The following is a 27,449-nucleotide window of genomic DNA, read 5'->3' as shown; positions in this document are numbered from 1 at the left end:
TCGCGCATGCGCAGAACGCCGCTGCTGTCTTGCTGGAGCGCTTCGCGTTTTGCTGCACCTCAGAGACGGAACGTTTTCAGTAGTCGTTTACCGGGCCGTTTCTGTTCGTTACCGACACCATGGACAGGCTGAAGAACTGAAGTTTATGAGCACCGACGCCCTTTCTGATGGATTTATTCTGAGGTACAGTAAAATAACGGTTGTGTCGTTCGTTAGCGGGTCGGTTAGCAGCGGCTAACATCAAACAGACAGATGCAGAAAAAACCATTACTGATTTCAACATAAATAACACTCGTATTGGTGGTATTTTAGTTATTATATTGCTCTAAGATGAATAATATCGGTCTTTAGCTGGAATATGTTTGATTTTTAGATCTCTGTGTCTCTAAAGTGCTGCAGGGAATCAGTGTAACGTACGTTAAGTTGGTCATTTAAACGACGCGTTGAACAAATCAGACTCACTTAAACAAATAATATCAGAAACACATTGGTCTCAAATATTAGTATTATTTAATCTGATCGCCAATTTCAGATAGATTTTAATCTTGACATTACTTTATAGCATCTGCACTTATCGATAATATTCATCACCCTGTGGTTATTAACGTATTATATCTGATCAGTAATATCAGAATCGGTCTGATCTGATTTATGTTATCTGATTATAGATATCAGACACTTGTCATTTCTGCTATCTGCTCTGATCAATAATATTAGTCACTCTAATCTGGTAATTAGTGTATAATGTCTGATCTGTACAATAGTATCAAACAGACGTTGATCTGATTTATTAATATGTAACATTTCATCTGATTGTCAATATCAGACCCTCTCTAATCTTGTCATTCATTTCTAACACCTGCTCTGGTCAATAATATTGGTCACATTCTAATCTGGTCATTAATTGTTTGACCTGCTTAATAATATCAAACAGACACTGATCTGATTTAATAATATGTAATATTTCATTTGATTAGCAGAATCAGACACTCTTTAATTTAGTAATTAATTTCTTACACCTAATCCACTCAGCAATGAGCAAAATTTATAACAATTTATATCAAAATGGATATCAGACAGTGATGTGATCTATAACAATATATAATGTGAGATCAGATTTTTATTATGATTTAGAATGTCTGATATTGATTTTGTTGATATTGAATATCACATACACTCTATTGTGATCTGATCTCACTTGACAGACTCAGAATATCATAATTGTTCTTAATCAGAGCTTGACTCAGATCAGACCCTCACAATAAGCTTTGCATGTTATGAACATCAGATTCTGAATATCAACATAAGATGTTATCATTCTGACACATAAGACCAGATCGGATCTGATACTGTTGATTAGAACATGTTGTGTCTGATAATGAGTGTCAGACTCTTATGTTCTGTTCACATATTCTGAATCTAAGACATTATGAATATCCGTGAATGATCATTTTATCAGATCACCGTGGTAATATTGATTAGATCTGATCAGTAGATCTACATCTGGTATTCAGAGTTGGTCCAGCCGGTCATCCGTGTGATGAATTTGGAGGAACAGATGTGTCAGCCGACGATGAGTTGTATTGAGGTGGTCAGTGATTATTTAGGGTGCTGACCAGTTCTGTGTTTGTGTAAATGACTTGTTTTCATTCTAACCCATCTGTGAAGGTTATAACTCATTACACGTTTTATTTGTGAAGGAAAATAAAGATATTTTGTCTCTCTGCCCTGATAATGGGTGACCATCTGTGCGATGCAGTGCCAGTTCAGGCGTGACTAAAACAAATACTAAATCACCAAACCATTTTTATAGTCTAACAGCTTTCATTATAGGCGTCATGTGCTTAAGATATGTGGAGTTTTTAATTTTGCATTTATTTGTATACTGAAGAAGGGTTTCTGCTGATCTTAAAGTCTTAATCTGCCCCTCCAGAAATTAAGGCCTTAAAAAGGTTGGAGTAGAAAGTCTAACATTCATAAAGTCATGGCATTGTAATCTTATATGCAATATCTTTCTCAGTATTTAGATTTTTCTGAGCCCATTAGCAGATATTTATCCTTGGTAAAGAAAAAAAAAAAAAAAACACTTGATCAGTTTCTCAGAAAGACATCTTGTCTTAGGTAATTGTGTGTTATTTTATTTTATTTTCTAAGTAAATGCATCTTGACTTGAGAATCTTTAGACATTTGCACTGGAAAAAATATATAAAATTTAATTTAATTTATTTGTTATCAGAAGGCACAGTAAAAGTTATTTTCGTATTCTAGTGTTTGGGAGCAGTTTTTTTATTTTTTTTTTATTTTTGAAAATGTATTAAAAAGTAATGGAGATCTATTGTTCAAATTCTGAAGTGTTGCTAATACAACTTGTGTGCAAATTGTCTGCTCCTAGACATTTAAATTTAGAGAACATAGAAGTATTGTGTTCTCTTCATTTTATTCCTTAAATCTTTTTACTTGGTCTTAAAATAGTCCTAAAGGAATAGTTCACCCAAAAATGAACATTTTCTGAAAATGTCTTCACCCTCAGGTCATCCAAGATGCTAATGAGTTTTTCTTCATCTGGACAGATTTGTAGAAATGTAGCATTCCATCACTGTCTCACCAATGGATGCTCTGCAGTGAATGGGTGCCGTCAGAATGAGAGCCCAAACAGCTGATGAAAACATCACAATAATCCACACCACTCCAGTCCATCAATTATCAATTTGCTTATTTGTAATAAATCCATCAAGATGTTTTTAAACTTAAATTAAAATATTGCGTTTGGCTAAAATACAAGTCCTCTATCCATAATTTTGCTTCCTCCAGTGAAAAAGTCGTCTCGTCTGAATCAGGAGCAATATATGCCCAGATCAAGAACCGTTTACAAGCCAAAATAGATCTAAACGTGTTGGTGGATTTTGATGTGAGAGGACAACAGGGAATGGACTTTTTCACTGGAGGAAGCATTATTATGGATGATTTATATTTTTTGGTGAACTATTCCTTTAAAAAAGTCTTTGTTTTACCTTTATAAAACCAGCAGAAACCCTTTCTAATTGAAACTTCATGGAAATAGACATGGCTTTTCTGTTGTCCCGGGTCATTGTTGGTACTGTAGTCGGCTTTGTGATTTTGAGCATAATGCAGTAATTCCCCGCAGGCGAAGGAACAATCATGCTGGCTCTTCTCCCGTTATCCGTCACTGTCCAGTGGTGTGGATATGCAGAGGTCTGGCAGCTGTTACTAGGGTCTTAAGATTTTACTGGTGTTAAATCTGTGATCCGGCATAAGGCGGGGAAAGGGCCTGCTGCTCTGGATGGATAACGCTGCTGGGATTTGACTTATTTGGATCTGGTGCTGAATATGGCAAATGCCATGTGGGAATTTTTTGCTTTGTTTTATAGCAGTGAATTCGTATCGTTAACTGAATAGAGACACGTTTCCCTCATCATAAACACCCCGATGTTGGGAAATATTGCTAATAAATGGGCATTTATTAGAGTCTCATGACTAATTTCACAGATCTATTTTGAGTTCTGCTTGACAGAGCTGTTTCTGTGTTGAAAAACTGCATCTGAGAAACTTGCTCTAATTGTGAACAAAGCAGCCATTTGTCTAGTCCATTTGGATTAGTTAAGTCTGATGTAGTTTACTTCAGTCTGATCTGAATTCATTTATTCTGGTTTGAGCTGTTCAGTGTTGTCAGGGTCTGATGTTCTCTGTTCAAACCTGATTTGCTCTACTTCTTTACTTTAGTGTGAGTCTGATTTGCTCTTTTTTGGTGCTTGGAAGAAGCTAATATATCATGCTATATTTCCTGGGCACAGACTTCTGGGTTAGATGTTCCCACAGAGTGAAGCTCAGAGTTTGTTAGCCATATTCTTTCAGACAAAGTACATCAGCTCCAGGATGTTTGAAATACTTTCATTAATAGTTATTTTTTGCCATATGCCAGGAAGGTAGAGCAGAATTTTCCATCTGTTTCTCTTGCTCTCTTATTTGGCCGTGTCATTGTTGTGAACTATCGATTGCAGGTTCTGGCCTAATTAAGATGACCGTGCACCTTACACTGCTCAGAAAGTGGACCTGATGCATTATGCAGATGATTAAAGAACTTCTTAAGGTTTCAGAATGGTTTTGTCCTGGAGGCACGTCAGTCCTCGTTTATGTAATATAAAGCACTTATACTTGTTGTGGGTCGGTTGCCCTAGTGGTGTTCTAAGCATTTTTTTTTTTTTTTTAGCACTCTTGATGTTTTCTTATTGGCCCAATAAGTCTAAAAAGCTCACCCAGTATCTATGATATTCTGGCTCGGGTTATTTGTTGTAAATCTATAGTGTTTTATTGGCAAATAAGGTGATTGTCTGTTTCCTTTAAAATTTGCTCACCTTTCCTGAACAAAAACTGATGGACCTTTTTACAGACTGTGATGATGCGTTTCCACAGTTATTAGTGTCGCAAATCCAGCAGCATTTTTTATATTTCCATTTTGTAAAGACTTGAAGTATGTTTATAACACTGTACTTTGTTATATTACCTTGGGATTCATTTACAGAAAACCGATTAGATGCTGCTGCATGAGTGTTTCTAACATAACAGCTGTGGGAGTGGTTGCAAATTTGACATCTTTCTCTCTTCTGACCACCATAATCACCCTTTCGATATTTTTTCCTCATGAAAATGCTATCATGGATTTTTTTTTCTCCTGCTGTTGCAGCAAATGAGCAATAGTAATAGCGATACTTAGGAAAGCTTTTTTTATGTCACAGGATAAAAAAAAAAAGTAATTGCAACATTTTATCTCACAATTGTGTTTTTTCCTTGCAATTTTGAGTGTACATCTCACATTTCTGATTTTTAAACTAAGAATTGTGATGTAGAAACTCAGAATCCAAAGAAGAAAAGTCAGAATTGTGAGAATACATCTCAACTACATTATTTTGTTCTGTGGTGAAGCACCCACAAAAAAACAGAATTCTGAGTTTATATCTCACAGTTTTGACTTATGTTTTTGCAGTTCTGAGTTTATTACTGGCAGTCATTTTTTCTTCTCAGAAATTAAAAAGTCATAAACTTGCAAATACCTTATTTTTTAAATTCAGTAACTTACATAAATACTTGCTGAAGCACCACTAATAAAGGATCATTTTATTTGAATAAAGTGAATAAAGGCCTCCTGTAGCGAATCCATGCAAATTTGTAAGAAAAATATCCATATTTAGAACATTATAAACACTTTTCTCTCATTTCTCCTAACTGTCATGCACAAGCACAAAATGAGGATTTGTAAAGAAAAATCTTGGAGGATTTCGATATAAGCCAAGTGGAGACTGATTTTCTTTTGTTAAAGTAAGGAAACTTTGCTTCCTCTGCTGCTGGAAACAAACTCGCGAGACTAGTATATCTCACAGGCATGCGCTGCGCATACGTCCTACTTCATCCCCCTGGAACGGCTTGATATTGATATGTTTATTACAAAAACGCATCGATTCGCTACACCCAGGTGAAAAACAAGTGTACTTCCATAATGTACTTAAAGTGCTCTGTTTTTGCACACTAATTTTGTACTTATTATACTAAAAATGATTCTTTAGTACTTCTTAAGATCATCAGGCCCTTTCGCACCGCAGGAACCTTTTCATAGTACCCGAACTAATTGTGGAACTACCCACTTTTTGGCGTGTTCGCACCACGGGAACTAGGAACTGTTTTAGTTCCCGGAACTCCGTTTGGAGGAATTAATTAGCTCCTACTTCAGAGTAGGGTCTAAAACAGTTCCATAGGAACTATCGTGGACGTAAGTGTCGCTGATTGGCTAAACGCTGTACGAAAACGCCCTCACCCGCCATGATTTAAAACGCTGTGTAAACACATACTGTGTAAACATCGCATCAACTTATATTTCGCAAGAATGGAGAACAGTGATAGATGGACGGATGCAGAAGTGCAGGCACTTTTGAACATTTTGAACTCCTTTCCGATCTTTCAATCGCTTGATGTATAAGTTACGTCGACATTCCATGTCCATTATTGTGAACCCCGCAAGACACAACAAAAACACAGCTCCGATCACAGGGTCCTTTATCCTCCTGTTGTTATCGTTGTTCTTCTTTGTTTTCGTTATTGAACGCCATGCACAAATGATGTCGCTGTCGACCGGCTTACGTCACTTCTTAGGACCCACTGTTGGTGCGAATGCAACCCTTTAAATGGTACTGGGAAATAGTTCGCGCAAAATCGTCCCAGTACTTTAGTACTGTACTTTTAGTTCTGGAACTAAAGCGGTGCGAAAGGGGCTATCTAAGGGTGCTTTCACACCTGCCTCATTTAGTACGGTTGAATCGTACTAGAGTTCGTTTTCCCTCTTGGTGCGGTTCGTTTGAGCAGGTGAGAATGCAGCGGTGCGCACTAAAGCGGACCAAACAAGCGTGCGAGACCCAGCTGAAGAGGTGGTCTCGGTCAGCTTCCAAACGAACTCTGGTACGGTTCGTTTAAGGTGTGAATATGAACCGGCCTTGATCCGATCCAAATGCAGAAAGCACGCTCAGAAAACACACAGCTCGCGCATATAGTGCTGTTGTTTGCATTTCAATCGCTTAAATCACTCGTTTTCAAACCGCAATGCTTAACAACGCATGCAAATTATGAGTTTTCGTGACAATAGCGCCCACAGCAACGTGACATGAGCGCACTAAATAGGCTAAAGCTTGCCGCAAACCCCGGCAAAAGTTACAATGAATGTGTCTGGGGAAAATAGTAAGGAGATATTTGAATTATTATTGATTTATTAATAAACCAGAGTTTTCTGAGTTAGTGATCAAAAAGATGAAGTTAAAAATCCTGACTCGCCATCTCCTCTTTGGACGCGCCTTAAGAAAGAAATGCATCTTTACGGATTATAATGAAAGAGTTTTTGTTTTGGATATGATTTATTTCGTTTTGTAGAAATTCAAAGCTTTCTAAAGATATATTCATCATGTCTGTAAGGAAAACATTCACTGAGTTACGGTTCATTTTTGACGGGAAGCGCATCCTATAGTTTTCTTTATTTTAGAAAAGCATGTTTTCTTGATATTGTGAGTGCACACAAATAAAAATATACCCTTTACAGTTCCGAACGATGTATTATTATTACCTTTATGAGCAACAATTACGGCGTAGGCCTATTTGTATGATGTTCTGAAGCGCGCTTCAGCTTCCACTCTCCGCACAAACGATCGGATATGCGCCTAGCGCACATTTATCTAGGTTAAATGTTTAAACTATCATTTTGATATGCTTTGAGTATTTCATATCTATAGATTTAATTTTTGGTAAGTCGTAATTACAACATTGTATGACATTGTCACATATATGATGCTCATAAGTTTCTTCATATTGCGTTATCATCTCATGACAGCAAATCAGTAAAAATAAAAATTGCACTACGAAAGATCTCCATGATTAGCCCGTTTTTGCACTTCCTGTTTTTCCCTGCTTGAGAATTTCTGTCCAATGAAAGGATGACCTTAGCACACGTGGGGTTTTGTTTACAATTTCTAGTTCACTTGCAAAAAGGGCAGTGTGAAAGCGCTGCACCAAAAAAAACTTCTATTTGGTCCGGACCAAAGCAAGTGAACTATCGGACTTTCCTGGTGTGAATACACCCTAAGTGTACTCAACTGTGCTATTTTGAGACACCATGAATATAAACTAAAATGCACTTTTAACATACTATCTCTGCATTTAAAGAATGTATTTAGTTACCACTTGCAGCACACTTGAACCCATCTTTCATACACTAGTACACTCAAGTGTACTACAAGTGGTAACTAAATACATTTTTTAAATGCAGAGATAGTATGTTAAAAGTGCATTTTAGTTTATATTCATGGTGTCTCAAAATAGCACAGTTGAGTACACTTAGATGATTCTTAAGTTTATCTTAAGAAGTACTAAATAATTTTTAGTATATTAAGTACAAAATTAGTGCGCAAAAATAGAGCACTTTAAGTACATTATGGAAGTGTACTTGTTTTTCACCTGGGCAGAAGGCCGTTATTCACCCCCGGAGCCATGTGAGGCACATTTTATTATGGATGGATGCGCTTTATTTGACTACTATTTAACACCCGCCTACTGCCATTATAAAGCTTGGAAGAGCAAGGAAAAATTTTTATATAACTCCGATTGGATTCGTCTGAAAGAAGATAGTCATATACACCTAGGATTCCTTGAGGGTGAGTAAAACATGGGCTAATTTTCATTTTTGGGTGAACTAACCCTTTAATAAGATTGCTTTTATTTGGGTTTCGCTGGAACCCTAACCCTAAAAATAGTCAGATTTTCTCTGTATATTTGTATAGTTTAATTTCTATTTCATTGTCTGTGTGCTGAAGTTAGAAGCCTCCCAGGTTGCCCACACAGACAGCAATAAGCAGAGAAACACTACAGTATGATCACCGCGGGTCTGATTCCAGTGGCAGGTCTTCATGAAGTTTGGTATTAAAGGTGTCATATGGTGCTGAATCATGTAGCTTCTGTTTTTTCTTTTTCACTTTTTCCTTCATATCAACTCTCTTGGAAATGGAAAAGAGAAAAACCACAGAGCGTGCAGTCACGTTGAATTAAAGTGCTAATTATAGAACGTGGAGCTCTGCATCTGCGGCTGCAGTCCGACTCCAGGCTAATGGATGTGTAAATGAAAAGTGTAACATCACACTAGCAGTCCAGCTCGGCCATAATGGAATCATTCAGGGTGTGTATCTGTACCACAACATCAGGTGATCCCTGTTTTCTACCTCATAAAAATCAGAGGGATGCAGGCAGGAAAAGGTTGTGCTTTTCCTGTTCAGCCACACACACATTGTGCTTTCACCCCTGGGTGATATCAAGCTTCCCTTCCTTCTCTCTAAAAGTGTGTCAGAAGAAATAAAATACATTGAATTTTCACAGTAGAAAATTGGAGTAGGCTTAATTGTGTGTGTGTTTTGTTTTATTTTTTAGATTAATTTATTAGTGATGTTTACCAAGTCAGATATTAATATTATAGAACACTATGAAATCTATTTTATTTTTGACCTAATTCAGTATTTTTCGGTTTAAATTTTTCTGGATTCCATTTTTATGGTTAAATAAAACTTTAGTAGTCAAAAAGCATGTCTAATTAAATAAAACCATGTAGCTTATACCATTTAACAACTATTTATTAAAAGTTTAACAAAAAAAATAAATGTTTAGGGTTCATGAATTCAGTTTTATTATTTTTTCCCCAAATGCGATTTTAATTTTCCCGTATTTCAAATTTTTCTGAATTCTATGATTTAGTTTAAATTTAAATAATTGAAAACCATGTGGAATCAGTTGAATTCATAAAGCTTTTGTTTGTATGTTTGTTTGTTTTTACAATTATAGGGCCAGTTAAATGTTTTATCATTTATTTTATTTTGTTTTTTTCTCCAAAATTCTATGTTCTGTTTTATGGATTTAATACAAATATTATATAAAAATGGTGGTAATCAGATGAAGACATAAACATTAACAGTTTAATTAATCTTTTAAAATCTAATCAAATAAAAATGAACAATTCCTTTTTATTTTTACTTATTTACTTTTTATTTATTTATTTTGTAAACAGTGCTGCACAACAGAGGTTTACTGTTAAAAGTGAAAAATAAAGGATTCATACTTATTATTATTATTATCATCATCATCATCATCATAACTTTGAGAAGTACCTTTTGATGTACAATAGTAATATATTTCTGTCACAGTTTCTTCAAGTTAAACCAAACTTTTATTTTGACAGTTTGTCATGAAGATCTTTGCGATTCTTTGTGTATATGACATGATGACAACATGATTGAACCTGAACATGACTGATACTTCAAATTGTGAGAACTGTTGAGAAGTGTGCTTTTACTTTTATAATAATCATACTTATGATTTTGACCAGGTATTTGCTGAAATGAGCAAAAATCTATTTTTATCACTTTACCAATGCATTGGCAACGCGCAGCTCACATTAATTCAAATGTCTAAGTTTAATGAGGTTTTACATTTGCAATCTTGATAAATTTGCTGTAAAGTAGTAAACAAGTGTCTTGAAAAACACATTTTGGCATGTGCATTGCAGTAGTTATCTTAGCATTTTTCCCCAGATGTGGGTTGTTATGCAAGACTAGATAACAAATGACAAACTCCCATAAACAGCCTGAATATGATTGAGCAATAATCAGGCACAAGATGCTTCAGTACTGCTTGTTCGTACACCTCACTGTGGATTTTATTTTCCCCACATACCTGTGCTCTGTATCTGTATCACTTTATTTATTTATACGTAATGTCTGTCTCTTAAGAAAGGGATTGAGATGACGACTCCTTGTGACTTCTCTTGAAGCTGCCTGTAGGCAATGAGAATTGGCTGTCAGCTTTCAGAGCCTCTCCGTCCTGAATAAAATTAGACTACAGCTCCGTTCTCCTCAGCGATTGAGCCTGCAAGATGAGCTGGAATGGGAATAAACACCTGGTTTGAATCTCTACTTCTTTCCAAGGTCACGTTAGGTAACTGGAATAGTTGCAAACCAGTTTGCATAATATCCAAGCTTATTAGGATTAGTGTATTTCAAATCAAAATATGTTGAAAATATAATGCTAAAGGTTGACCAGATGATATACTGTTTCTGGTAGTTTTTTGAAGTATGTTTGCCTTTTAGGCTAATATTACCCACAATCCCTTAAGCTACGGTAGAGGATGAGATTGTGATTTGGCTCTTTTTCCACCTTTCAGTTGGCGATGCCTGGCACAATTAAAATGTATGCACCTAAAAATAAATGTATGCGTCCTGTCTAATTTCTCAGTACACATTCCTGTCTTATTATGCATGAAATTCCAATTGGGGTATCAAGATGCAATTTTATGATGTGGATAGGGATGTAACGATTAACCGCGAGGCGGTTGAAAATTGATTCAAATATGTGACGATTAAAATCGGTTGATGCTAAGCAAATCGTGATTCAATTAGGGGTAGGAGTTTAAATGAATGTATGTTTGAGGGGAACTTACTGTCTTTAGAAAAGTTTAGATTGTATTTTTTCTTTTCATCTTGCCTCTGTATTAGAGGTCGACCGATAGTGGATTTTACCGATACCGATAGCTAGGTTGGACCACATTGGCCAATACCGATTAATCAACCGATAGTTTTCATAATGGATACTGAAAGAAAGCTAGTGCTTTACTATTTAAAAAACAGTAACAGTACTGAACCATACATTGTAAATGAATAAAAATATTAATATTATTTACTATATTGATAAAGTTATTTCATAGTTTGCTAATGTTAAAAGAAGAAACTTTAAAATTTTTAAAATGTAGCCTATTAGTTGCTAATAGTGAATGTTGAAATGAACACACTCTAACAAGGAACAATACTTCTACAGTTTTCATTAATGCTACGAATAGACTCTTATTGTTGAGTATTACCATTTAATTTCAACAATCATGCTTAAAGATGGCCATCTTTAAATATCTACACAAGGTCATAGCATTAAAATTACATACATATGGATATTGTATGTGTAATCACACACTTTATATGCTTCTATTTTTTTAACACTTGATAATTATCTTAAAAAAAAAAAAATGTTAGTCACACACCGGGCAAAAGCGCAGCGCTGCGTCTAGGAGAACGCAGGGGTATCACACACACACACACACACACACACGAGTTTGAAGTTCGGTGTTTAAAAAAAACTGAGCAAGCGGAAAGTACATTATAATTACATTATTTACATTTTATTTAGTAGACGCTTTTTTCCAAAGCAACTTGAGGACAGTAGAAGCAATCAAAACCAACAAAAGAGCAATAATATGCGAGTGCTATATTAGTATATTATTATTATTATTATAGTGTTATATTTCTATTTCACAAAGAAACATGCAGCATTTTGTCCAAGCAATAATAAAAGGACACATTTAATTTATAACTTGTCTTAATCTCATTTTGTTAAAAAAAAAAAATCGCGAATCGAATCGTGAGTTGAGTGAATCGTTACATCCCTAGATGTGGAAGTATGTACCAGTACTGTCTTGTTAGGAACTCAAAAGTATGTACTTTCACGTTCTCAGCAAAGTACATACCTTTATTGCAGAGCATAAGTATGCAAAGTATGCCAGCAGTCTTCATTGTAGAATATGCCTCACCTTGCTTCAATAAAACTGTTAGAATGTGCACAAAGAATCACAGTCCTTGCATTTAGCCGCAGTGTCATTCAGAGGCAAATCTACTGCCCGGAGGATGTCATCTGAAAAAAACCAAAAGCATTCCTGGTTCCACTGACAGTATTCTGATTGCAGTTTGGGGGACATTTCAGTGTGACTCTTGCTTGTTTTGTGTTGCTGTGCATAGATAATTGTGTATGGAAGCGTTATCATTTATCTCAAGGGGCGTTTGCTGCTTTGTTTTTGGTAAACAACTTCAGAACTGTGGCCTCTTTTGATAATCAACCTATTTTTAGGGCCATTAAGCCTTTTTACATTGTGACGTTATTTTCATAACAATATAAGTGCATTTTCCTTCTAATTCTCATTTGCATAATGTGCCCAAATGATTAACTTTCAAATGCATTTTTGACTTTTAGGTCATCTAATATTGATATGCACTGTAAAAAAAGATTTTTCGAGGTTGTAAGTAAAACAGAGATTTCCCAAAAAATACTATTTCAGTTTTACTGCTTCACAATTTCACATTTAATTAAATGTGTTACTTGTCATCTCTGTAATTGCTTGTGAAATTTCTTAGTGAAATTGTTTCTACACCATATTTTTCCAGTGTACTAAAGTCTTAGTTATTTATACAATAGATTTCTGAATAAATATTTTCTGTTCAGAGATTGGAAATGTGGAATGGGCTGTAGACTTAAAAAAAAACCCATCAGACTGGGTCTCATTTCCACGGATCGCTCTGATGACTCAATTTCATATCAGCAGTATTATTTGGTCAGGCTGAAATACAGGTGGGCCTTTTGGGATTGTGTGTTGCCTGGAGGAAGACATTGGCCGTGTGCACCAAATCAGGGTGAAATGGATAGAAATTACAGTTGAAATTCTTGCTAACACTGACAGGGCAAACAGGATGCAAATGTGCCTCAAGGCCACTGTAGGAGGTCTGGAGGTGGGACCTGTTAGCGCTTGCTAGTTAAAAAAAACTATCCATGCATGGTCTTCTGGCAAGGTGAATTGTCTGAGGCATCGAGCCTGAGCAATTCTAGAGTCAAAGTTGAGAGCGTATTCTTGTGGAACCAATCGACGCATACCATCTCAAAGAGAATTACACTATGTGTGCTCTATTTAAAGCCCAGTGTGTGGCCCTTATGCCAAAACCTCCTTGTCTAGAGTATTTTAATGTTGAATTCAGTGCAGAACGTTCTGATAGGTCATGCATAAGTTAATTAAACACAGCTGTCTCTGTTTTATTTCCACTGGAAAAGTTTAGGAGCTTGACTTTTCTGTAGAAGAACAGATAAGATGTGGGAACGAGGTCAATACTGAGTAAACAACTGGTTTATTTTTCCCTCCCTGCCAATACAGTATGTTAGTGGCACAGCTTTCTGTTTTATTGATGACTGGGGAAGCAGACCTATTGACCATAAAATAAGTTTTTCACCAATAATAAAAGAACTTAGAAGTTGTTGGCCTACTTTTCAACTTTTTAGATCGAAAGGGTAAGGGAATGCTTAAAAAACGCTTCACTTTAACTTAAAATTGTATTGCATCTTTTGACATTTTTATTTGGCAGGCACTATTGACATCTGTCTCTTGACTTCATATTGCCATCATGCGGCAGAATGCATCTAAGATAATTCAATCAGACAGGCTGTATTACCTCAGTGGTCTATATTGTTTCAGCAGCGCATTAGGAACAGAATGACTCATTGATGGAGTTCTGGAGATCATCTGGGAGAAAGTACTGCCAAATCGTTCCTGCCCGGAGAAGATGTCCCAAAGTGCAGCTCAACATCTGTCTGATGTTTAAACTGCCTTATGTAGAACATCGATCCAGCTAAAAGCTTGTCCTAGTTAACTTGCGAGCACCGAATGCTTCTGTGCTGAGCTGAGTTATTTTATACTGCCTGGAATTTCATTTGCCTTCATTATGGTACAAAATAAAGATAAATTGGAGTAACGGTGTTATTTAGAAGTCAAGGAGAGCCACAACTCTGACAGAAATATTCGTTAAAGATTAATTGAGATGTGGGTAAACATTAACTTTGCCTTGTCAGATTTTTAAAAAAGCCTTTTCAGGTTCACATAAAGGAAAATACACAGATACTGCATTTTCTAATCAATATTAGTGTAAGTGCTACTGTCTAGTTGCTAAGGTGTTTTTAGCATGCTGGTATGTGGTTGATAGAGTATAGTTTAATATTTAATACTGTTAGGGTTTTGTTCAGATCACTAACCCTAATTTTAAAAATAATATCGATGCTTGACTTCTTAAACCTCACTTTTGATGTCCAGTTGTGCTGATGCAACTTTCATTTAAGTCGAAGAGGAAGTGGAAAAAGAGGAAGAGAGAAGGAAAGTTTTCTCCTATGTAGAAACCAGTGGAGACTGATATTTGATTAAAATACCGAACATGTTTCTTTCTTTTTTTTTCTATTTATACTGGTTCTTTTTGGACTCTTGCCTTCAAAGCAAATTTCACTAGGAGAAAATTGGTTACCCTGTCATCGGGAAATGTCATTGCTGCATAAAATATGCTCGCACTGATAATAAGGGATCCATAATTTCCTGCTTTCATCCGTATTTGCTGCTACTCAGCCGCGGCCAGGCTGGAAAAAATCCTTCCATTTACAAAACTGGTTAAATATTGGCTTGTGGTAAATTTGCTTTGCCTTCACAACCCAGAGGCAGTGTGAGGATTAGACAGAGAGTTGTTATTCCAGGGAAACTTTCTGGACCTGATCACAGGTCAGTGTGAATTTCTTCTTCAGAACACATCCAGTTTCATGATAATGGCCGGACCATTCACAGTGGAGATGGAGCTCAGACATGCTGGATCTTGCCTGTTCACATTAGAAAAACTATTCTGCTTTAAGGGGCACATATTCATTTTGTAAATATGGGCCCTTTCAATTTATTCCTGTGATCAAAACTGAATTTTCAGCATCATTAATCCAGTCTTCAGTGTCACGTGATCCTTCAGAAAACATTCTAATATTCTGATTTGCCGGTTCCGTGATTAGCGCTAAATCTCCATCACCTGTTTTCAAATAGAGCACCATTTAATACACAGAGCTGTAGTTCACTGACAAGCTACGCAATATCACGTTAATTATCGCAGATGAATCGCCTTCGATAATGAACGCGATATTGCGTAGCTCTGTGTATTAAATGGTGCTCTATTTGAAAACAGGTGATGGAGATTTAGCGCTAATCACGGAACCGGCTTTACTGACGAGATGTGCATGATATATCGCCCAGCCCTAGTATTAATGAAATAAAATCTTTTGTAAGATTATAAGTGTCTTTAATAATATAATAAAAGGTAATTTATTTTAAGAAGTCCATAAACTTTTGAACAGTAGTGTACAGTAGAAGGGTTAGAAGTTGTGTTTCTATATATACAAATATTGATTGCTGTGAATTGCTTTAATTAATCTATGTAATTGAGCAGACTGATTTTGAACTTACAAAAGAGTTGAAATGGCTTAAATCAGTAATGGAGCAAAACACTGTCATGCATAAACACAGAGTTTAGCTTTTATGTTTTGGAGTTTACATGCTGTTTTTTTTTTTTTTTTTTTTGGTGCATCAACGTGATGTATTATTGAACCAGCCACAAATAACAGCCCTTACAGCAGTGGAAGGAGGCTAAATAATGGAGCTTAATCATGGAAAGGTCAAAAAGAATGATTATCTACTTCAGGTGTTCAGAGGGGAAGTGTTTTATGAGCCCCAATTTGTCCTTTTGTATCAGCGTCTGTCTTTCATCACTTTAACATTTCTCTGGAGATCTAGAGTAATTAATCTGAAGAGGGCAGGCTGCCCTTCTCACGTGGTCCAGGTCTGATAGTCTGTATGTAGCAATGGAGATCAGGCTTGTGCTTAATCCCAATTTGTATACTATTGCAAATGTAAAAAATATTATACAAGTTTTGTATTTCATTTGGAAACCAAGGTCCTAGAGTCTGGAGGAAGGGTGGAGAAGCTCATAGCCCAAGTTGCTTGAAGTCCAGTGTTAAGTTTCCACAGTCTGTGATGATTTGGGGTGCAATGTCATCTGCTGGTGTTGGTCCATTGTGTTTTTTGAAAACCAAAGTCACTGCACCCGCTTACCAAGAAATTTTGGAGCACTTCCATGGTGCCAAATGACCATGGTGTTGGTGTGCTTGACTGGCCAGCAAACTCACCAGACCGGGTATTGTCAAGAGGAAAATGAGAAACGAGACCAAAAAATGCAGATGAGCTGAAGGCCACTGTCAAAAAACCTGGGCTTCCATACCACCTCAGCAGTGCCACAAACTGATCACCTCCATGCTGCACCGAAATGAGGCAGTAATTAAAGCAAAAGGAGCCCCTACCAAGTATTGAGTACATATACAGTAAATGAACATACTTTCCAGAAGGCCAACAATTCACTAAAAATGGTTTTTTTTATTGGTCTTATGAAGTATTCTAATTTGTTGAGATAGTGAATTGATGGGCTTTTGTTAAATGTGAGCCAAAATCATCACAGTTAAAAGAACCAAAGACTTAAATTACTTCAGTCTGTGTGCATTGAATTTATTTAATACACAAGTTTCACAATTTTAGTTGAATTACTGAAATAAATGGAACTTTTCCACGCATTCTAATTTATTGAGATGCACCTGTATATGTATATATATGTGTATGTGTATTTTGTGTTCTGTGTGAGTTTTGATCAATAGAGTAAATGAATCAGGCAGTGGTCTGACAGAAACGTGCGATAGTTCATCTCTTCCATGCTGCAAGATCAGTAGCCATGTCAAAATCTGTTCCATTAATGGCAAAATCATCCCTCATGTTCTCTCATCCAGAGATAATGAAGCTCTCTGAAATCTTGCATGGCTTATACTGATGGCTGCATGGGCAAATCTAGCAGAGACAGTCACTTGAGGCGATTCACATGTTTTTTTTTTGTTTTTTTTCCCTGTACACATGCCTTATGGAGTGTTTGCTCTGTGGGTTTGTTTTAGAACAGCTGCTAATGCTTGAAGCTAGCTGTCAGCATACCAGATAATGTGTTCAGTGAATAGGACAAGCCTGTGAGGTCATTCTGAGCGCTGCCAGTTGGTTTCAAATCTAACAAATGGGTGTGAACTTTTTTTTTTTTTTTTTGTGGAGCTGTGTTCAAAAACATCTCTTGCCAGTTGCATACTGTAATCACTAATTAGAACTGCAATTTGGCCAGAGAGTTCCTTAGGCCAGAAACAAATACAGGCATAAATGCTTGGCCAACACATTGCAAGTGTACTGTCTTATAGTAGATATTTCACATGCATACTTGCGATGTGGTGGCAGACTCTAGGGGTGATAAAAAGAGAACACTGACATTTCATTTTGGAATGCGTAGTTAGAAGTGCTAATGTAGTTGCGTACAGTCTGTTTCGGGCCTTAGACTTAATGAAGATTGATGTGTCCTTCGGAAATGAATATGACAGATTTCATATATCATTATTCAATCAAAATAACGTGATTCATATTTCTTATCTTTAGCATTGATCATATCAGATGACCTAGGGATGTTTTTAAGACTCTAAAATGATGTACAAATAGCTGATACTTGCTTTCTGTTTTGCAGATTAAACGCAGTTGGATGGGATGCAGTATCTTCAAGAGTTTATGGCACACTGTGGCCAATTCATGAGTCCCAACTATTGAACAGTGTGATGCCACAAATAAAAATGCAGATCAGCCATGCCTCCATTGCTGATCTCCATCAAGGGCACTCAGTTTTTACTGCTGTCTGGGACTCTCCCTCTTCTCTTGGATAGTTTAGATTTCAAAATACATCATACAGCACGCAAGACCATATTGTTTATGGACGATATCATTCTATCACAAGAAAGATGAAATTTCCTTTTATTAGGAGTCCCAATTAAAACAAAGACACATAAGTTACAAACTCCAGAAAGGGGTAAAACGGAAAGTGTGTACAGTACAGATGAGGTTGCATTATGGCAGCTGAATCTCCTCAACGGCTGCATTCACGTATCTGGTTCGGAGGAGAGTGATAGTTGAACGATGCAGCGAAGCGGAGGCATCGTCGGGAACAGCGGTCAGCCATGGGTACTGCGGCGAGTACGGCTCACCTGGCTCAGTTTCATGCTCTTCTTCATCCTGGTCTTCTTCCCTCTCATTGCACATTACTACCTCACCACAATCGATGAAGCAGGGGGACCAGATAAGCGCATTTTTGGCCCAAGACCTGGAGGAGAGCTGTGTGAAGCAAAGCACGTTCAAGACCTGTGTCGTATCCGGGAATCCGTCAGCGAGGAACTTCTTCAGCTTGAGGCAAAGCGCCAGGAGCTCAATGGCGAGATAGCCCGACTTAACCTACGCATCGAGGCCTGTAAACGTAGTATTGACAGTGCCAAACAGGACTTGCTACAACTCAAAAATGTCATCAGCCAGACAGAGCACTCTTACAAGGAACTTATGGCTCAAAACCAGCCAAAACTGTCATTGCCAGTTAGACTTTTACCAGACAAGGATGATCCTGGATACCCTCCTCCAAAGTCGGCCCAAAACTGTCGTTTGCATACTTGTTTTGATTACGCTAGATGTCCACTTACATCTGGCTTCCCTGTCTATGTTTATGACACAGGATCATATCCTTGGGGTGAGAAGTTGGACCCTCTTGTCAAACAAGCCTTTGCCTCATCCGTCAAAAGCAGTGTATATGTGACCGATAATCCCAACATTGCTTGTCTGTACATAGTGCTTGTTGGTGAAATACAAGAATCACCCTCCTCTCCTCCTGCCTCGCCCTTAGACCTTGAAAAGCAGCTCAAGGCCTTGCCGTATTGGAGGTTGGATGGCCACAACCACCTGCTTGTACATCTTTCAAGAAAGTCTCTGACACAGAACTTCCTGTACAATGTGAGCACAGGACGAGCAGCAGTGGCACAGTCTACCTTTTTTGAACGACAATATAGAGAAGGTTTCGACATGGTGGTGTCTCCTCTAGTCCATGCTCTGTCTGAGCCCAACTTCCTAGAGGTGCCTCCGCAAGTCCCGGTCAAGAGGAAGTACCTCTTCACCTTTCAGGGAGAAAAGGTGGAGTCTTTGAGGAGCAGCTTGCTTGAAGCCCCACCTCAGTCCTTCGAAGAGGAAATGGAAGGGGATCCACCAGCTGACTATGATGATCGCATTATTGGCACTCTTAAGGCTGTACAGGACAGTCACCTAGACCAGGTTCTTGTGGAGTTCACTTGCAAGAATCAGCCCAAGCCGTGCTTACCAACAGAGTGGGCGTTGTGTGGGGAGCGTGAGGATCGTTTAGAGGTACTGAAAGTCTCTACGTTTGCCTTGGTGATATCTCCAGGCGATGGCCAGTTGGTGGCCTCTGCTGGCTGTAGCATGAGACTTTTTGAGGCTTTGGAAGTTGGGGCAATACCGGTGGTGCTTGGCGACCACTCAAAGTTGCCCTATCATCACCTTATACGCTGGAGTGAGGCAGTCATTATGGTACCCAAGCCTCGCATAACGGAGCTGCACTTTCTGTTGCGTAGCATCTCAGACAATGATCTTCTGGCCATGCGACGGCAGGGTCGGTTTCTTTGGGAGACGTACTTCTCCACCTCAGAGAGCATCTTCAGCACCATCCTGGCAAGCGTACGAACCAGCATCCAGATACCAGCAGCACCTATACGTGAAGAGCCTGCCCAGGAGATTCCCCACAAAGCTGGAAAGTTGGCAGGAACCGATGCTAACATGGCTGACAATGGCGACTTAGATCTGGGGCCTGTTGAAGTAGAGCCCCCTTATGCTTCGCCACGCTTCTTGCGTAACTTCACCTACACTGCTGCTGATGTCTACCGCACCTGGAATCATGCACCTGGCCCTTTCCATCTATTCCCACATACTCCCCTGGACCCCGTACTTCCCTCAGAAGCCAAGTTTCTGGGGTCAGGGACTGGTTTTCGCCCTATCGGTGGAGGTTCTGGAGGATCTGGTAAAGAGTTTCAGGCTGCTCTAGGAGGTAACGTCCCACGGGAGCAGTTCACTGTGGTCATGCTTACTTATGAAAGGGAGGAGGTTCTTATGAACTCGTTGGAGAGACTAAATGGCCTTCCTTATCTCAACAAAGTGGTGGTAGTGTGGAATTCCCCCAAACCACCTTCGGATGATCTCCTCTGGCCAGACATTGGCCTACCAATTGTGGTGAGCATACAGTATTTCCTGATCATATTTCTTATAGTCATATCTTTTTACTGGGCCAGTGTGCAACCTCCTAGTAAACACCCTAGTAAGATTCCTGAACACCCTACCAATGCATAACACCCTAACATCACGGTGGCAAGTTTAGTACAGGGAGGCACCACTCAAGGAGAAAAAAAAAATCTTGTTAAGCTTGTTATTAGTTGGAATTCTCCAAGGCTTAAATGTGATAGAACCTCACAAGCATTGCATTCTGCTGTAGATTTGGTCTGCTCTCTCTGCTGTCTTTGAAGCATAGCTTTCATGTCTCTAGGGCACCAAGCCAAATTAGTTCTGGTGATATTAAAGGAAACAGTGCTGTATTAAGCCCACAGTAAGGTTATACTTTGAAATGAAAACCCAAACTGAATGCCGAAGTACCCCACGTTTCTTACTATCTTCAAGTAGTTTGGAACTTTGAAATTGAGCATCTATTAATTATGGATGTAATGTTGCGAAGTTGTATTAGAACTAGCAACTAATATTCATTTTAGACCGTCACTGCACACAAAGCCTTGGCTTTATTAATCAAAAATGGTTTCTGGAAGTATTAAGTTGTTTTGATTGGCATTTGTTGGTTTTATAAGGTCATGTATCTGGCAGGCCCAGTAAAATCTTGTAATAATGCCATGTTCTACCTCAGTCGTTCACAATATGGCATGTTGACTCAACAGATGGGCTTTTTCTTTGCAGGTGGTACGAACAGAAAAGAACAGCTTAAACAATCGCTTCCTTCCCTGGGATGCAGTCGAGACTGAGGCTATTTTGTCTATTGATGATGATGCCCATCTTCGACACGATGAAATTATGTTTGGGTTCAGGTAAGCTTTTTGTGATGCTGAGATTTAGCATAGTATGTTTATTAAGGTGGAGCAATTAAACAATTCTTATTATATTTTCATGAAAATGACTGAGTCTAGTTTAGCTGTTTACATATTTATCAATCTTTTGGCCATTTCAAAGCAAAAACATCAATATATACTGAATACAGTCAAAAGGCTTAAAATATTGAGATTAACCTTTGATTTTGTGTTGGTAAAAAGTTGGTGAAACATTACATCCTGAAAATGCAATTACATTTTTGCAGATATTCCAACCTTGTTAAAGATATATTTAGGGGCATTTTTGAGATTATTTGTGTGGGATAGTGCCCATGATGCTGTGGCTCCAGTACTTTTGCCTCTTTTAAAGAAATGTTATTTTATGAAGGTCATTTTCATCGTTGATATTATTAGAAAAGAATGTGAAACTCCTCATGATATCACTGCTTTGGGCTAAAGTATGTTTAGAAAGAATAAATTCAGTTTTATGAAGCAAGGAAAGAAAAATATTTCTATTGGAGAGACAGTGTAAGCTGATCTGTTTTCTCACCTCAGTCTGTACATTTTAAGCATACCATTTTAGATAAAAATTTTTAATGTGATCCAAAGATGTGAAAAGTGTTTTCAAATGCACATTAACATCTGTATTCCATTTAAATGCATTTGTCAAGAAAGAGAGAACTGTTGCGGTTTGTTTTTACATTCAGTCATTTGATTGAGTTTAAACCAACAGCTGCAGATTCCGTTGTTGGTTTGAGGAATTTAAAGCATCTGATCTGATAAAGTCCATGACAGTTGAAGAAAACTCTGTTCTTCTCTCCTGTGTACCTCCATGTTTATTTGCATGTTTAGTAGGGGTGTAACGGGACACAAACATGACGGTATCGTACGTACCTCACGGTTCTGTATGGTTTCAGTACAGCAGGGAATATATTGAAATATATTCAGTTTTATTTGAGGGTGAAATATGACCTGGACATTCTCCTGTTATAATTTTGCAACCACAATTTTGTGGTTATTGTGCACTATAAAAGAAATTAAATGTCTAGGAAGTGTCCAGAGAACACTCTTCTTCCAGTTGTAACTTCTAAATTATAACATTTCTGCCTTTTTGTTTTTGAAATATTTTCATTTACACAGTGGCTGTCATAACTTGTTTCGTAACAGATTAATTTAAACATGCATTAAATAATTGACATCACTAACAGGTAAAGTAAAATATAATGAGTATATGGTCTAATATTTCGCGAAATGCTCATCTCTGCACTTCATTTCTCCAGTGAACTAACAAGCTGTGGACACTGGTGGATTGTCTGTGGTAGATGGAATGCTTCGGGACAATTTGTTTAGAACACTGATTGAGTGATTACATTTATGTTTATTTCACGTTAAAACTAGTAGTAAGGAGCTGAAAGAGTTCATCAGGCTGGTCAACTAGACTTTTTTTTTGTTATTAGGTTTGCATTACAATCAAAGATGCTGCCATTGCTAAACGGTTTTTATGGGTGATCTGGCTGTTTTGTGAGATCTTTCATAGTGCAATAAAAGCTTCTAGTTATTTAGCTTATGTGTTTAGCTACCCTATTAAAGGGCTTTACTTGGCATCCATCTGGATTAACACAGTTGTAAAATAAGCTAATAAACTCAATGTGATGCATATTCATCATCCATACTATTCATAAAACAGGCAAGATTTCTGCACGAACATGACATAGTTCATCATAAACCATTTGAATCTATTTTATTTGTTGTGAAAACATGAAAATATATTCAGTTAAAAAGTATGAATATTGTTAAAGAAGCAGAGAAATAAGCAATATTCAATTAGTTAAAATGTATGAGATTGAAATCAAATTGATTTATTGATGATAAATATATTGTTTGTATATAGAAGGTTGAGGTTGTGTGTGTGTGTGTGTGTGTGTGTGTGTGTGTGTGTGTGTGTGTGTGTGTGTGTGTTTTAATCCAAATGGATGGAAATTTTTATATACATTTTAAATATTACATTTCTTAACTTTTACTTATTTATTGAGTGCATACATTGCTAAGAAACTTGCCAAGTGCTGTTCAGTGGTTATTATAATCACAGTTCTTGCTCCGGTTTGGATCATTCCCATCTCTTTCTCTTTCTTCGCTCTCAGGGTGTGGCGGGAGGCCAGAGACCGAATTGTAGGATTCCCAGGAAGGTTCCATGCCTGGGATGTAAATCACCAATCTTGGCTCTACAATTCCAACTACTCCTGTGAGCTCTCCATGGTGCTGACGGGTGCGGCCTTCTTCCACAAGGTGAAGCTTTGACTGCTTTGACACTTCCAGAGCCTGATTATGCCAGAAATAGACACCAGGCTTATGTAGTTTTACCCAGATAACACCATGATATGGTTTAGTTAGTTGAAAGCCAATGGTGATACTAAGTACATTGTTGTTCAGCTGAATACAAGATGCAGTGCTTCATTTTTCAGATGGATAAGTGAACAGCACAGCATGTTTCATTTATGAGCATTGCTGTGCAACATCATTGTACATTTGAGATGCTTTTGCTCTCTTGTGTTCATTTTTTATTAAAATCCATCATTTCTGCCTCTCCTCAGTATTACGCATACCTCTATTCGTATGTCATGCCTCAAGCCATACGTGACATGGTGGACGAGTACATCAACTGTGAGGATATCGCCATGAACTTCCTTGTGTCACATATTACTCGCAAACCCCCGATCAAGGTCAGTGGGCTGTTACTTGAAGCATGTGTTATTTCAAGCCTTTTGGGGCTTGCTCAGTCATGCCATTTTGGATAAAGTGACAACTGAATAATGTTAATCAGACTATACATTCTGTTAGTCAATTGGTTTCTGTTTCTATCGCTCTGAGTAGCCCCGCCCACAGAGAAATCTCATTGGCTCAGATCTTCTCTCCACATAACTGTGTTTTGAACACTGAATATGGCCTTATTGGCTTTTATTTTGCCATCATGCAGTACTTTCACTTCCAGTCAGGACAAAAAAACTTTTTTTTTTTTTAAACTTGGTTACAGCACAGTGTTACATTTTAATTATCTGGCTCAAATTTAAATATGTTGCTATTGATAAATTTCTCTGTTATCAAGAACATAACATACCTTGGTCATATTTCACTCCCAAATCAAAAACAATATCAATATGAATTACGTTCATTTTCATTTTCACCCCTTAATTTTTAATATTTAAATCTAAAATTATTGTATATTATTTAAATTGTGTTTATATTTCACAGTAATATTTTGCTGCCCAAATTGCTGTAACAACAACAATCGGAATCTGAGAATGGCAGACAAAAAAATTGAAATTGTAGGGAAAAGTTCTGGAATTGTCTTTTAAAATGTCTAAATAAATTTCAATAAACAATAAACAAATATTTTCTTTTCTTTGTGCCAAAATGTATTTCTTTCTTTTTAGTTTTATTTGGGGGTGAAATATGACCTGGACATTCTCCTGTTATCATTTTGAAACCACAATTTTGTGGTTATTGTGCACTGTAAAAGAAATTAAATGTCTAGGAAGTGTCCAGAGGACACTCTTCTTCCAGTTGTACTTATATATGTTACAATAAATTGATTCCAGTGGGATTGTTCAGTAGGATTTCAGTAAGCTTTAAAAAGCCTTTGATGTTCTGACGTCCATTGACTGAAGCATCGGGACGGCCATAAATTAATGGTGTAATGAAATTTGATGGATTTTCTCTGGCACACACACACCCTTCTCTCTCCGTCTGATGCCGTCCCAGCGGATTAAACAAATCAATTACATTTGTTTTGTTGTCACGAAGAGGCCGACCAGATTGCAATGTGAGAACAGACTACACAAATGAAAAAAATGATATTGTGTTATGAAGTTAATAAGTCTGTCATCTTTAGATGGAGGGATTGATTTATAGGATTAATTCACTCAGAATTGAAAGTCAGTTACTCAACCTCATGTTGTTTTAAACCTGTATTGCGCTCCAATGGAAGCTTAAAAAAAAAAGGACAAAAGCACCATAAAAGTAGTTCATACAAACATATGCCCTACATTCCCAGACTTCTCAAGTTGTTTGATAGATTGTGTGAGGAACTGACTGAAATTGAAGTCATAAATCAGATTTTTCATGACGTTCCTCCTCTCAGGTGACGTCACGTTGGACCTTCCGCTGTCCTGGCTGTCCGCAGGCTCTTTCGCACGATGATTCGCACTTCCACGAGCGTCACAAGTGCATCAACTTCTTCGTAAAAGTCTACGGATACATGCCGCTGTTATACACTCAGTTCAGAGTGGACTCGGTACTCTTCAAGACGCGGTTGCCCCACGACAAGACGAAGTGTTTTAAATTCATTTAGCGGATCAGGGGACGGAAAAGCACAGACGGAAGCGAGAACGCGAGGCGGTCTCTCTCTGGGAACGTGAAGGGAATTGAAGCTTCTTGTAAATATCGGAGAATTTTACTTTGAACTTGCCTTCCTTGAAGTCAAGGGAGAACAATTAGAGAACGCTCGATTACCTTCACACGTTTTTAACGTTGTCCGTGATTCATCAGCAACCACTACAGGCTTTATTTGCACCACTTATCACGGGACGTCTGGGACAGGGACGCGTCAATGGACGTCAAATTGCATTTTGATCATGCTATACTGACAGAACATACAGAGTTCCGGACCGACAGAGGCTGTTTTTGATGACATATCTGAGAATTATGGGAGAGTCAAAGTGTCTAAATGATTCGTGTTATTTTTACTTTGCATATACTCGTTTGAAACGCACTGATGGTCATGTTTTGTTTTGTTTTTTAACTCGTGTGTGCTTTTGTGCGCGTGTGAATGGCTGTGTGTGTTGTTCTGTAGATTGATGCTGACTAAGCGTCATTAACCCCCGTCAAATGTTTGTTGATCATCAGTAAGAATAGCACAAGATATTGATCATAACTGCATAGGAATAGCACCAAATCAAGCTGTTACATGTTCTCATGTCCATCACAATCATACAAGAAAACAAAATGTCTGTATGTAACCTGTTCAGTACGCTTGTGGAATAACAGATCCATCTTAACGCCTTTTGCTGGATAATCACGACGTGTTGTGTGTCATTTTAATGAGGTTGAATGATTTCATAAGTGAAAATTGCAAAGAAATATCCAGGTCATATTTAATCATATATATTTTACATAAAGAAAAGCCTGTTTTTTGTTCAAAGTGACAATTTTCATGAATTACAGCACCCAAATTCTCATTTTGTAATGCAAAAAATTTACTTTTTCTAATGCAAAATATTGTTTTTCAATAAAATGAAATGTTAAGATGTGGTTTTGCATGGCAATTAAGCACATTTCTATCAGTTCTCATTACTGTAACCCAAAAAATCTCAGTAATGTGCATCGTTTTTCTGTTTACATCACATTAAATTCAGTGCAACAAATATTACTATGACTTATTTAAATGTATTCATTTTAAATATTTTATTTTTGCAAAATGGTGATGACAATAAGTTTATTTGATTGTTAGGGAGATTTTTAGAGAAAATGTGCTTTATTGCCATGAAAATGTCAAAATCTGGTCCTAAAATAATTTGTCTTCATTTTTCTTCATGCGTAATATTATTTCTTATTTCGTTTTGATTTTGTGGTGAAATGTGACCTGGACATGTTCTTGACAGTGAATTGTGTGAATGTGATTGTGTGTTGTCTGTGTGACGGCAAGCATGGTTTCCGGTTGTGAGGAAGGATACGAGTGACGGGAAGCGCAGTAGTTCCTCTTTGCTCTGTAAATGGTATGTGTCTTCACCCTTCAGTTGACAAATCTGAGATGCCTTTGAGAATGCTGAGCTTAACTGTTTCTGTCTGTTGGTTAATTCATGATGACTGTCCTGACATGTTTGACAGTTACATTAAGGAAAATGGCTCTGCAATTATAAATGAATGAGTTTTATTTAAAAAAAAAAAAAAAATGGCTCTGTTCCCCTTAGAATAGGAATACGAATGATTAAATGTTTTTTTTTGTTTGTTTGTTTTTTGGTAACATGCCCCTGTTTTGTATTGTGTATAAATCTATTGAACAGGCTTTAATGTTTTATTATTTTTTAATTATGGTGAAGGCCGTATGGCCTTTGTGATTGGACAAGAACTGACAATATAAACTAGTAAAGTGTTGAATGCCAGCAAACGTTATAACTGACAACTTCTTCAACCACACTAATAAACCAGCCAGTGTCATCATC

General features: G+C 37.4%; 1 protein-coding gene across 1 annotated transcript; it reads left to right on the top strand.

Annotated features, from left to right (window-relative positions):
• Window positions 1–7: 7 nt before the first annotated feature.
• On the top strand, window positions 8–27,449 carry extl3 (exostosin-like glycosyltransferase 3). Its single transcript, XM_058756465.1, has 6 exons — window positions 8–183; window positions 17,790–20,374; window positions 21,104–21,231; window positions 23,373–23,517; window positions 23,823–23,951; window positions 25,370–27,449. Exons 2-6 carry the CDS (start codon window positions 18,233–18,235, stop codon window positions 25,577–25,579), a joined length of 2,754 nt encoding a protein of 917 aa, XP_058612448.1. The 5' UTR covers window positions 8–183; window positions 17,790–18,232; the 3' UTR covers window positions 25,580–27,449.

Source organism: Onychostoma macrolepis, chromosome 20 (assembly GCF_012432095.1).
Source record: "Onychostoma macrolepis isolate SWU-2019 chromosome 20, ASM1243209v1, whole genome shotgun sequence".
Classification (NCBI taxonomy): domain Eukaryota; kingdom Metazoa; phylum Chordata; class Actinopteri; order Cypriniformes; family Cyprinidae; genus Onychostoma; species Onychostoma macrolepis.
The sequence above is the reverse complement of the archived record's forward strand: the minus strand, read 5'-3'. Positions and strand labels throughout refer to the sequence as shown.